We start from the raw sequence: 13,498 nt of genomic DNA on the forward strand, positions 1-13,498 counted from the left end.
AGAATTGAGGCTGAACAGTTCAAATTTGATTTCATCAGATCAGAGAATCTGGTTCAAAGACACAACAAACATTTTTTAGCTAACAAAAGTTTATTCACATTGGAATACCGTTGCTGGAATGGTACCTTCAGTTGGAAACCTGAGCTGTGCATTTAATGTGTCTTTTCACTGGAAAAGGGTCAGAAGTCTGATGATGTTGGTCCAGTATGTGTTTGTGTCTTTGCCCAGCTTTGGCAACGGATCGATCACGTTTTGTAACAATTCTGCCGACTTTCAAAAAAAAAAGGGTGGCGAAGGCACATTTGACATAAGATGGATTTGAAGGGGCACTTATCCTCGACGTAAGCCGACAGCTGACACTGGACAAACGGTGGCGAAGTGGATTTAAAAATGGTGACCCTAACATCAGTTTGTTATCATACAGTGTGCCTTTAAATAATTATCATTAAAAAAAACACTGCTTTACCTTAAAAACTAAATCACAGCTCATTTGTGTAAAAGGTAAACCACTGTATTCCCAAATGAAAGATGCACATCAAAATAACAAGGCCACCAACCCAACAACTAGGAAAGGGACAGGTTCTAAGAGAGTAGCTTAAAAATGACTTGACATTCCACAAGTTCAGGGATATATAAACTACTTTCCCCGGCTGCGTGCAGCAGGTTTTTTCTGCGCAGCAGCAGCAGGCGAAAGAGAGAGCGCGTGTGTTTGCACGTCTGCTTTTTGCTGCAGGATGCCAGTCAGCAGGAACTCGGCGCTGACCACAGGAAGAGCCAAACTCCGAGCTCTTTCGCACAACGCCCGATCCTCTTCACAAGACACCACCACTATCGTCTGAGCCTAGCACAGGCAGAGAAAGAAAGAGGCATCTGGTTCAGTATAAAGAATCCGAAAAACAGGCGGAAGCACGAAAATGGAAGCATGGCTGTCTCTAGAGAAGGTTTGGACATGTATGCAGTATTCAAAAAGAGGGGATCAAAAAGGCTTTATCAAATATTCCCAGCCTGAAGCTAGAATGAATTGTGAATAAGGTGAATGCTAAGCGCGAAGGCAAATGTGATCAAATTAGCAGTGTTGCTAAATGCGTGTGAGCTGCTACCTTGTGGGCAGAGGGCATTTTGGGAAGAAAGCGTGCCCCACAGCAGGTGATGATTTCCTTCATCTGAGCCGGTTCGGGTTTCACAGAGGGCGTTACATGGATTTCATAGCCCTGTTACAGAAATATATGCATTAGGACTATTCTATCACATGACCAGAGGTGAAAAGAGCAATAAAATATTCTTCTCAAGTAAAAGTACTGTTACTTCAACAAAATTTTACAAAAAGTACATTATAGTGTAGTTCAAAATCATATATTAAAGGAACACCTTTAAAAATTAAAGTGGAATAACAAAATAAAAAAAAAAAAAAAACATTCTAGTCCACGACCTGAGTTGAATTTAAGTTCTGCAGTTTCAGAGCAAAAAAAAAAAACCCATTCTAGTCCATGACTTGAGTTGAATTTGGGTTATGCAGTTTCAGAGAAAAAAACCCCGTTAGAATTCGTTAGAAATGATGCGGTGATGGTGTGGTATGCGATACACTGGTATCAGATCACGGTAGAATGCAGTGTCGGGGGTCGTCACTTTGCTGAGAAGAATCCATCACCCGAATAACAGGTACCGGCTTCGTGGTGCACAGGATTCATCACGGGCAGGAGCCTGAGATTTAAAAATAATAGAAGAGAAGATAGAAGACTGTACCTGCAATAAAGTCTGAGAGCTGGCTGCTCTTAGAGCATCTTGTAGACTGAAGTTAAATCTCTTCTCCTGCTCTACATCTTTTACTAGGAATCCATTAGGTGAGAGGAAGCTTCCGGCTTTACCACACTGTACAGAGAGGGAGGGATGGAGGGGGGAAAAAACTGTTTAGAAACCTATTTGAAACCCAAGTGTTTGTGACTGTGAGCAATTCGGTTTCATATCCACAATACACAAAGACAAGCCGTTCCAAATGCTGGTAGACACGACCAGTTACAGTCTCTTGCTCTGGTGTCAGTCTATATCGCTTTATTGCCACGTTGTTGTTTTTTTGACTTCTCAATCCCAAATGTCAAAAGTGAAGTTCTCATGCACTCCTCGGGGGGATCACAAGCTTGAATTCCGATGATGCCACGGCCACGCAGAGCAGGGAATCCACAATAAAGCTGCCCTGCTCTCTGGTTCAAGAGGACAGTGGAAAAAAAATGTGGGCGTGTGTGAACATTGAGTAGCAGTGGTTCGAAAACAAGCGGTGGGCGAGAAGCATGAGAAGGGATCATTGTACCGAGCCGCGTTCGGCGGCACGGCAATGACGCAATGCAGCGTTCATTTTCAACGTGAGCTAGCCAATTTGTCTGAAATGAACGATGTGAAAAAAGCCAGACAGAATTGATCTTTTCATTGGTGGGGGGTGTTTGCTTCTACATTCTACAGTTCTACAGTGTCATGTTTTTGATGCGGCCTAAATCTCAGTCATTTCAGAGTATTGTCTAATACCATTGTTTTGGTTTTTTTTGGCTAAAGTGCAGACCTCCTCAATTTCCTCACCTTTCTCAACCAATCAGGGGTTACGATTGGCACTCCTCTGGCCACGGCGCACAGAAACTTCACGGTCCGACGGACTTTATCCGTCACCAGGTGGGTCATATCGCCTACGCCTTTGGCCAGGCCTCCACCCAGACGCGTCACCACCTTTTCCCCGTCCTCATCCACTACTCCTGTAAATAGAATCTGAAAGGGAGTGAGAGACGATCTTTACTCTAGCGATAGTACTGCTAGTGGTCATTTCTTGTATGCTGTACGAAAGGTGACTTCCTCTACCTTGTGTGTCGGTCCGGTTATAGAGCGCCGAGGGGTTTTAGGAGTCGGCTGAGGAGTTTCTGGCGTCAGCACTAAAACATCAGTACCTCTTTTACGCCCCCTGCTGCTGCTCGGGCTCGTAACACTGTCCTTGGAAACGGCCGGGACCTCGGGTTTAGGCTCCTCGGGCTCACCAGCAGTCTCCGCTTTTATGACATTTGGACCGGGATGTTTCCCACCTCGTGCTTTTCCACGTCCTCTTCCTCTCCCTACAGATGCTGACTGTTTTCCCACCTCCACATCCTTTTCTTCCTGCTCCTCAGCTTTCATAGTTTTCCTTCTTTTCCCCCCTCTGCCTTGGCTCCGAGTGCCTATGCTGCTGCTGGATCGTTCGGAGCTCCTGGAGTTGGAGCGAGAACGAGCAGCCTGCTTTGTGTCCTCCCTCTCCCTAGAGGGCGCTGCGCATGTTCTTCTGCCTGATACACTGCTTTTCTCATTCACCTCTTCAGCAGTTTTCCTCCTTCCCCATCTTCTTCTTCCTTCATTTAGGTTATCCTGAGTGGACTGCTCCGAGCAGACAGAGTTTGAGGAGTTAGAGCGCGAACGAGTTCGTTTAGCTGGACCGCCTTCGTCCTCCACGTCAGCAGGGGGCGCAACAGATTTTCTGGTGGTGCGTCGGCCTCGTCTGGGTTTTGCGTCACTCTCGGCTTGTTCATCCTCTCGCTTTTTACCGCTCACTTCTTTATCTTCTTGTTTTTGTTTCTCACTGAAATCTTGATCAGTCTCCACTCTTTCCTCAGTTCCTTCTTCTAATTTTTGCTCCTCCCCTTTTATGCTTTTTTTCCCCTTTCTTCCTAGCCATGTTTTCCGTTTCCCTGGTGCATGTCTCTCTTCTTTTTCCATACCCTTGTCATTGCCTTTGCTCTCTTTTTCCTTCTTCGTTTGTTTCATTTCCTTTTCCTGTTTTTCCTTCTCTTTCCTCATTTCTTTCTCTTGTTGTTCTCTCTCTTCACTTTCCCTTTTTTCTCTTGCGATTTCTCTTGCGATTCTCTCTTCTTCTCGTTTTTTCCGTTCTCTTTCAAGCTCTTCCTCAAGCGCTTGTCTTTCCCTCCCTTCTTTTTCTAGCTTCTCTTTTTCTTCCCTTTCCTTTTTCTCTCTCTTCACCCTCTCTTGTTCCTGCCTTTCTTTTTCTTCTTGCTCTCTCCTTTCCTTTTCCAGCTGCCTCTCCCTTTCGACTCTTTCCGACTCCTTCTTCTCCCTCTCTATTCTCTCTTTTTTCAATCTGTCCTTTTCCTCCTGCTCCCTCTTTTCACGTTCTTCTCTCCCCTCCCTTTCCTTCTTCAGTCTCATGCTCTCTTCGCTTTTCTCCCTCTCTCTAGCTTCCTCTTCCTCCTTCTTCCTCTGTAGTATCTTTCTTTCCTCCTCTTCCTCTTGCCTTTTTAAATGTTCGATTTCTTCGCTTACTGCGATTCTGGCCTCATCATCGTCTTTAGATTTCTGCCTCAAATCCTTTCGTCGTCTTCCTTTATTCCCTCTATCCTCCTCCGCTTCGCTGCCTGAATCTTGCTCTCCTTTCTCTCTCTTTCCCTTCTTCCCAACGGGTTTACCCTTTCCAGATGCTGCTCTTCCTTTTCCTCTCAGGCACCTTTTAGAGTCTTGCTCGCCCTCTTCTTCATCCATCTTCACAGTTTCGGGCTTGAGAGGTTGTGTAGACTCAGGTTTAGAGGTCGTTCTTCTTCGGCTAGATTTTCTACCGGGTTTGGTTTCACTCCGTCCCTTTTCCTCCTGTTCCTCCTCTTCTTCATTCATCGGTAGTGTTTCAGGAATGGTGGCGCCAGACTCAACCGGCTTCGCCTTCGCACCGATTCTCCTCATACTGGACCTCCTAGTAGATGTTGCTTCACTCTTTTGCTCTCCCTCTTGCCCCTCTTTATCCTCCTGATCAGACTTGATGCTCTGTTTTGGCACAGCACCAGCAGGCGGTCTCCTCCTGCCAGGGCGTCTGCTAGGTTTAATCTGCTCTTCTTCCTTACACATAGGCAGTGTTTCGGCTGTAGCAACATGAGTGAGATCGTCAAGCTCAAGAGGCTGTGTTGATTCAACCTCAGCAGGCTGCATTGGTCTGCTGGAGCTCGGTTCAGCCAGCTGCTCTTCGTCCTCTCCCTCTTCTACCTCACACATAGGAAGCGTTTTGGCAACAGCAACATGAGAGAGATCATCAAGCTCAAGAGGCTGTGTTGATTCAACCTTAGCAGGCTGCTTTGGTCTTCTAGAGCTAGGTTCAATCAGCTCCTCTTCCTCTTCTTCCTCACACATAGGCAGCGTTTCAGCAACAGCAACATAAGCGAGGTCAACCTTAGCAGATTGGGTTCGGCTGTTTGAGCTTGTCTCAATCGGTTGCTCTTCATCTTCATTCTCTTCATCTTCTTCCTCACACATAGGCAGCGTTTCAGCAACAGCAACATAAGCGAGGTCAACCTTAGCAGAATGGGTTCCTCTGTTTGAGCTTGTTTCAATGGGTTGCTCCTCATCCTCTTCATCTTCCTCCTCACACATAGGCAGCGTTCCGGCAACAGCAACCTGAGCGAGATCATCAATCTGTAGAGGCTCCTCTTCTGGTCCAACTCTAATTACTTTACTCTTCTCTTTCTTCGCTCTCCCTTCATCATTCTCCAGCTCCGCACTTTCATTTCGAGCTCGCTCTGTCTCTTGCAGCTCCTCATCCCTGCTCCCATGTTCCACAGTCTCAGTCTCCTTCTGTTCTTTTTTACTTTGGGCTGCGAGGAAGATGCCGGCTTGAGTCTGCTCCTCCTGCCTCGGGCTCCTGACGATCAGCAGAGTGTCTGCAGTGGAGAGATGCGAATCCACTCGCATCTCTTCATCCTCTTCCGTCGTTCTTTCCGGTTCACTAACGACGACGTCACTGTTCTCGTCTTTCCACGCGCCGTGTTTGATGAGTACATTTTCAGCAGCATGAGTGTCTTGTTCTCCTTTTTCTTCTTTTTTTCCAACATCTTCCTCCTCATCTATTTCCGTCACATCGGTGTAAGCCTGCGTAGCATCCAGATCCGGCTGCGTTTGCCCAGCTTTAGTACTGACTTCTGAATTTTTCATCGCTGTAATACATGAAAGATAATATCAATACTGTTTGCTTTATCATATAATGAGAATTCGTAGTTGCTACAGAGTCTTTTAGAAATTTGGAAACACAGTCTTTTGTTTTTTTGAGGCAAATCCATGTTTCTTGTGTTTATACCCAACAAACTAGTTAAAAGGTGAAAATACACATGGATTGAACAGTTAACAAAGAAAGTTCTATGGACAGAGGAGTCCGAATGTGACAGAAAAACTTATGTAAGACGTAGGAACAGGAGAGAAGATGTAAGACTTCCTCACACCCAAAGTCAAACATGGAAGTGGAAGCTTAATGGTTTGGGGTTGTTTTGGAGCAGGGATGGTTGGAGATTAATTACGGGTGAAAAGAACCAACATGGCCACCATTCTATTCTATACACCATTCAAGTCTGTCTGGACTGCAGCTAATTGGAAAAAAGAAAAAAAAACTCACCATAAAACATGCCAATAAGCTGAAAAATGCATCCACTCTCTACGCTGATTGATTAATTCTTTGTACATATATTTGCATGTTTATCTGCAGGTCTCTGCAATTTCAATGTAAAAACACAAACTGCTTTATGTGAATGTTAAATGTAAAGAAAGAAATTCTGAAAAATTGGCTTTATTACTGTTTCCCATTCAAAGAAAAGGCCATGAGGGATTTAGTTACCGTATAACTGAGTTGCCTGCAGCTGCCAGTCGTCCTCTGCAGGTTCCCGGTTATGCTCTCGAGCTTCTGGCAGTTGATGGCTGCTGTCTGATAGGCCCAGCTGGAAGGACGAGGCTCCGTCTGAGCGCCGCGATTCCACACTAACCGGCGACGGTGGCGTCTCGTCGAGAGTAGCGTCAGCTTGAGCAGCATCACACACAAAGGACTGAGTTTCAGCCACAGCAAATTCATCATCACTGTGACCGAGAGCTCCAGGAGAGACGGACGGGTAAAGCAGAGAGGGGAGAACCGGCCCTAGAGTGAGAGAGAGAGAAAAAAAAAAAGAGAAATAGCGTAAAGAAGGGGGCAGAGTTTAGAGAGATCTTACATAAAAACACACACACACCCAGCCTGGAAAGTGTTAATGAATTGACCAAGGTGAAACCCTCGAAAAAATTGGACGGCATCTTCCAGTGTTGAATCGCTAGATGAAAAGCAAACCCTGACAACCACCGATCTCCTGGAACATCTATACACTAGATTTTGGAAGGTGTCTAAAGGGATTTGTTTGCTGCGTGATGTCCAGGCGTAATCAGTGTTCCAGTTCAGCCCCAATCCAGTTCCTTTCATTTCTGTACAAATGTGTGCTTTCAACTGCAATAATCAATTTCCACATACTTTGATCTATAGTGGATGTATGGTGCCAAAATGATGTCGTATTCTTAAACAAATATGAGTAGACCAATTCACGAAACAAAAAGCCCACTAACATTGCAGTGTTAATCTGAAAAATGGTTTAAAAAAAAAAGAAATGGAAAAACTGCCTCATTAATATCGGAACCCTAGTGACTCGGTAGTCTTTCGATTTGCGGAAAAACACACACAGGAAATGACACGTGGCTACATCCATTCCCTCTACAAGATGTCAGAGTGATCGGATTACAAGACACTTGGCCTCGATCAGACGTATTTAGCTCTCACGTTTGAACAGCTGAGTTGGACTGAGGAATGCTTCCATTTCCATCTCCTCAGACAAGCCTGTAAAAGAGACACAAACACACAAAATGCAAAAAGCATAAAATGTTTACACATGTACATTTTGAGGCAAACCGCTGTGGTGTAAAAGCAAAAACACAGTACGGGATGTGCGGTTGCCAAAAAGAATCCACTTACAGGTATCAGCATCTTTTTCGGACCCCATCACCCCATTTTTTATTATATTGTACTGCCAAAGCAGGCATCAAAGCATGCATTAAAGCGTGCGTTTCATTTCATACATATAGTACAGGTGGGTGATCCAATATAATAAGAGACTGCTATTAAGGAAATTGTTTGATCTCCCATATTACATAATGCAAATTAGCATGATTTTTCACTACAGCCTCTATTATACACTGAGAACCTAAATAAATAAATAAATATCTCCTACTGTAAAGCATATATCTGACATCCCCCAAGTAATTATGATCATTTTATTTTATTGTATTTCTTTGTTTGTATTATCTACATATTCTAGAATTTGTAAAAAAAAGATGTAAAAATGTTAAATGTATTGCTGTTTGTAATCCACTTAAAAAAGATTAAAAAAGATAAATAATTAAAAAAAAGATATATAAATGTATTTATCGTATTTTTTAATGCATTACAAACAGCAAAACATTTACAATTTTTTTTTATATTATTTTTATAAAAACATTTTTTTACACAAATTCAAAAAAAAAAAAAATACATTTTTATATATAATATATATATATATATATATATATATATATATATATATATATATATATATATATATATATATATATATATATATATATATATACACATACATATACACACACACATACAGTACAGACCAAAAGTTTGGACACACCTTCTCATTCAAAGACTTTTCTTTATTTTCATGACTATGAAAATTGTAGAGTCACACTGAAGGCATCAAGGGCTATTTGACCAAGAAGGAGAGTGATGGGGTGCTGCGCCAGATGACCTGGCCTTCACAGTCACCGGACCTGAACCCAATCGAGATGGTTTAGGGGTGAGCTGGACCGCAGAGTGAAGGCAAAAGGGCCAACAAGTGCCAAGCATCTCTCGGGGAACTCCTTCAAGACTGTTGGAAGACCATTTCAGGTGACTACCTCTTGAAGCTCATCAAGAGAATGCCAAAAGTGTGCAAAGCAGTAATCAAAGCAAAAGGTGGCTACTTTGAAGAACCTACAATATGACATTTTTCAGTTGCACACTTTTTTGTTATGTATATAATTCCATATATAATTCCACGTGTTAATTCATAGTTTTTATGCCTTCAGTGTGAATCTACAATTTTCATAGTCATGAAAATAAAGAAAACTCTTTGAATGAGAAGGTGTGTCCAAACTTTTGGTCTGTACTGATATATATATATATATATATATTTATTTATTTATTTATTTATTTAAATATAAATAAAATAAATGCACCTGCTCCTCTTGGTGTAGACGAATGGACAATGTGTACGACTACAGCTTCTGTTGCTGACTTCTGCTCTTTCTCCTCAGTCTTCTCTTCATCCTCCTCCACGTCCGTGTCGCTGTCCAGTCTGAACTCCTCCTGCAGTGTTTCAGCAGGATGCTGGGCTTGAACAGGACTCTCGTGTCGTGCGTCTGTGCTGCGTTCACTAGCGTTCTGGATATCTGAACGTGTATGAGAGCTTCCTGTTTCCTTGGCTGCAGCAGGCGTTCTGATCTCAGTGACATCATCCTCCACATCTGTATCGCTGTCAGACTGATGACCTAAAATTCTGCCGTCTTTGCCATCTGTCATGTCGTCTGATGGTGGCTCCTTAGCTTTTCCTGTCCCTTTAACCTTCTCTTCTTCTACATCAGTGTCGCTGTTCATGTTGAGCTCCGCCACGTGACTCGGTTTGGGTCGGGAATCTTGGATATGAGGGACATCCTCGTCCTCTACATCGGTATCGCTCTCTAAGTGGAACTGGCCAGAATTGGCAGTTTCTTTCTTGTCAGTGGTGTCTGTTTTAACCGGCTCGTTCTCCTCTACGTCGGTATCGCTGTCCATGTTCAGTGCGGCCGGATTTACCGAGTCCTGTACCACGGGTGCCTCCAAAATTTTGGGATCGTTTTTGTCTTTTTCCATTACGTCCTCCTCTACGTCGGTGTCGCTCTCTAAGTGGAACTGGCCAGAACTCGCAGTTTCTTTCTTCTCCGTGGTGTCCGTTTTAACCAGCTCGTCCTCCTCTACGTCGGTATCGCTGTCCATGTTCAGTGCGGCTGGATTTACAGAGTCCTGTTTCACGGGTGCCGCCAAAACATTAGGATCCTTTTTGTCTTTTTCCATTACGTCCTCCTCTACATCGGTGTCGCTGTCCATGTGCAGACCGACAGGATTTTTAGCGCCCGCTCCAGATGCGGGAGCAGCCTCGGTTCCCGGCGTCAACTTCGCCGCTTCAACGTCTTCGTCCTCAACGTCTGAGTCGCTGTCTATGTTGAAGAGGAGCGGGTCAGGTTTCGAGGAGTCTGAGGAGACTTCAGGGTCATTCTCAGTCTTTACAAGTCTCCCCTGCAGTGCTGGGGATGGAGTAATGGAGCTCTCATCTTCACTGTGGGGAGAAAAAAATTAAGGAAGTTTATAAGACCTGCTGTGTTGTATGTTTTAAAGACAGTGGCACTGGCGAGAAGACATGAGGCAGAGCTGGAGCTAAAGATGCTGCGATATTCATTTGGAAATTGACAAGGAATGAGTTTATTAGAAGGACCGTACAGGTATGATGGAGAAAAAGAAGAAGGAAAGCCAAAGAGGAGGTTTATGGATGTGGTGAGGGAAGACATGCAGGTGGTTGGCAAGCTGACTGGCAAACCTTCATGCTGTACAAACAGCACATTAGGAGAACATCTGAGTGTCTGATGTGCTGTTTACCTCTCTGGAATGACTTTGTTTGCTGGAGTCAGGAATGTCGAACATGTTGGGCTGGAAAAATCAGAAGACGCAGAGTCGGAGTCTAAAAATGACAAAGGGGAAGAGAGAGAGAGAGAGAGAGAGAGAGAGAGAGAGAGAATCACGAATGCTTGTGTGAATACAGTACGGTATGCCTGTTTGCTATTCTCGTCACCCACCCACAATCCTCCTCCTGTCTCTTCTTGTATGCTTCTCGCCCTCAGAATCTGATTCCGACTCAGGCACCAGGGTCCTCTCTGGCTTCTTAGGGGTCGTCAACGACGGACTTTTCGCTTCATCGGGCCACACTGGAACAGGAGGTAGCGCATTATTCTTCTTCGAACCGTTCTCCACTCCTTTGGAGCCGCTGCAACCGGACGTCTGACCCTTCGCTTTCCCTCTCCCAACGTCAGCTGCAGACGTAACCGTGCTCCTTTCTGCGTTGTTTAAGACGACGTACTGGCAGGGCAGATCGGCGAGCACCACGCCGTCTCCTTCAGTCAGCGCATAGCGTACGTGTGGGGTCAGTTTAAGCCGACCCTTCCTGGTGCCGTTTAAGCTGCCCAGGTCCCACAGAAGGGCTTCTGTAGCTTCATTGTGACCACGACGGTCGTTAGCACCGAACGTGGAAACGGAGATGACGGCATGACGGCTGGATATGGAACGGGCTTCGATCGGCACAGAGCACGATGTAGGATCTCTTCCTAAAACATTCTCTCCTTGGTAGAGAGGCACCTCTGTGGATAAATGATGGAGAAAGAAATTTGAACTACAATATATAACATGGTGATTAAATTTAAACATTGCAATATATGATAAATCAGTGTATAAGGATATGGACATCCAGGAGTCACAAGGTTTCTCATTAATATGATCTCAGGGAGTTTTACCTCAACCTCAGTCATCTCTGGCTCACCCATCAGGGATAAATGCTAATAAAACTGAACTGAATTGAATAATGCACTAGATAATTGGTTAAATGGTAACTCATAATATACATACAGTAACTGACAAACATTTCTTTACAATACAATAGCAGGACTACCACAGTTTAACACACAATCTTTGTATATGGTGATAAGGGGATCAAGTGGATTTGAGGTAGTAGGGAAAATTAAGATAAAGCAGTCAGAAAAACGGGAACATTAAATACAGGACATGGAATTCAGACGGGATTTTCAGTTGCTCATGAGCGTGATGGGCTTTGTGAGAAAGACATTTATGCTGTCTGACTGTTTTAACTGCCATGCGGCTGAAGAGACACCTGCCTCTGCACCGGAGCGGGAAATGTATGATGACAAACTAATTTGGCTCATCTGTTTGTAAACTACATTGACTTTTATAGATTGTTTTTTTTTTAAGAGATGTTTGAAAATTTAATTAGACCAGAAAACTTTCAATGAAAATAAAAGTTGAACATCTGTACATTTATGTATTTGTTTGGTTAAAGTTTTACAATTTTCAATTAGCATGAATACCAGATGCAAATGCCAATTTAAATTAGCATGAATAATCAGCAACCAGTTAATATCTCCAACAATTTAAGCTGAAATACTTTGCCTTGCCTCTTGGAAAACTTGTCACAGATGTTCTTCACTAGTTCAAGATTTCTTTTTGACCTTGTGATCCATTTCATCCCAGAGCAGGTCAATAGGATTTTCAGTGCAGTGACTGGGCAGGGTGTTACATTATAGATAACAGTCCAGCCGAGTGTTTGCTCTCTAAATAACGCTTACAGATCTTAGACATACGCTTCAGGTTATAGTCTTGTTGTATGATGAAGTTGGTTTAAATAAGACGCAGTCCAGACAGAATTGTATGATGTTGAAGTATAGAATGGAAGCAGTGTTAGTTTAGTATATGCACACAGAAAGTCCCCAACTTTTCCTGCTCCAAAGCAACCCCAAACCATTAAGCTTTTCAAGTTCTTCATCTTATACAAGTTCTTCTGTTAGTGCCACTAATGTCATATTTGGACTCATCTGTCCAAAGAACATTCCTCCAGGCAAATCACTGTCCAAGGCTTGTGTGTTTGTTGCATATAGAAAAGAAACACACAAGACTTATTTCAGGTGAAATGAATACTGAACCAACATGATTACCATTCCGCCATACAACAATAACAATGAGCTGAAACACACATCAAAGCTCTGTAAGTGTTATTCAGAGAACAAGTAGGCTGGAGTGTTATCTATCATGAAATATTTAACAGACAGACAGACAGACAGATGTGTGTGTGTGTGTGTGTGTGTGTGTGTGTGTGTGTGTGTGTGTGTGTGTGTGTGTGTCTTTGTAGGTCTTTGAGGTGTAAGTATGTTTTTACTGCTCACCTGTCTCTGGGACGTGGTTGTTTTTTAAAACTTTCAGTAAAGCCAATGGCTTTCTTTGCCTCTTTTCTTCTTCCAGGTCATGCTTATGATCAGAGTGATCCTCCTCTCCGAAGAAGGAGTCCTCGATCTGCTGGGTGGCGTCCATGCAGTCCTGCAGAGGAGACAGAGATCAGAGATATTTGTGTGAAACCCTTTTGCAGGATCTACATCTGCAGCTGCAAATTCAAGCCTCAAAGCTCAGCCCTGATCTCTAAGCACCCTGAGCAGGCAAGGGAGGTCAAGAAACATCTCGAGAAGGTTGATCTGGTCTAGTTTCTGGCCATTTCGACTTTTTAAATTAATCCATGCAAGACGTGAAAACATGCCACAATGTTACAAAAGATTCTGCTACCATGGGGTAGTTTGCCTTTGCTCATGTATTTCGTTAAATAAATCACAATCGTATACATTACCACGTAGTTGCAGCAGTGAGGGAAAACTTCCGGAACTGTAAGCTACGCCTTAAAAGTAAATACGCCCGCCCATTGGTCAACATCGATGCTGCCTAAAGCTGATTGGATAAGAAAATGTCGCTCAAAAAATAATGATTTTTGATTGGATGTTCTGTAGCGGACGCCATGTTTTGTATACATTTCCCCGCGTTGTCACT

At 43.5% G+C, this 13,498-nt stretch overlaps 1 protein-coding gene across 1 annotated transcript; it reads right to left on the reverse strand.

Annotated features, from left to right (window-relative positions):
* Positions 1-71: 71 nt before the first annotated feature.
* On the reverse strand, positions 72-13,374 carry mdc1 (mediator of DNA damage checkpoint 1; the record flags this gene model as incomplete). Its single annotated transcript, XM_083534560.1, is given in 14 exon segments — positions 72-841; positions 1,101-1,211; positions 1,744-1,869; positions 2,569-2,751; positions 2,842-5,936; positions 6,608-6,901; positions 7,568-7,624; positions 9,049-10,184; positions 10,502-10,583; positions 10,699-11,256; positions 12,850-13,000; positions 13,302-13,324; positions 13,327-13,353; positions 13,356-13,374. Coding segments are annotated over 14 exon segments (6,066 nt in total). The 3' UTR covers positions 72-637.
* Positions 13,375-13,498: the final 124 nt, after the last annotated feature.

This window comes from Silurus aristotelis (assembly GCF_946808225.1).
Source record: "Silurus aristotelis genome assembly, chromosome: 1".
NCBI classification, from domain to species: Eukaryota; Metazoa; Chordata; class Actinopteri; order Siluriformes; family Siluridae; genus Silurus; species Silurus aristotelis.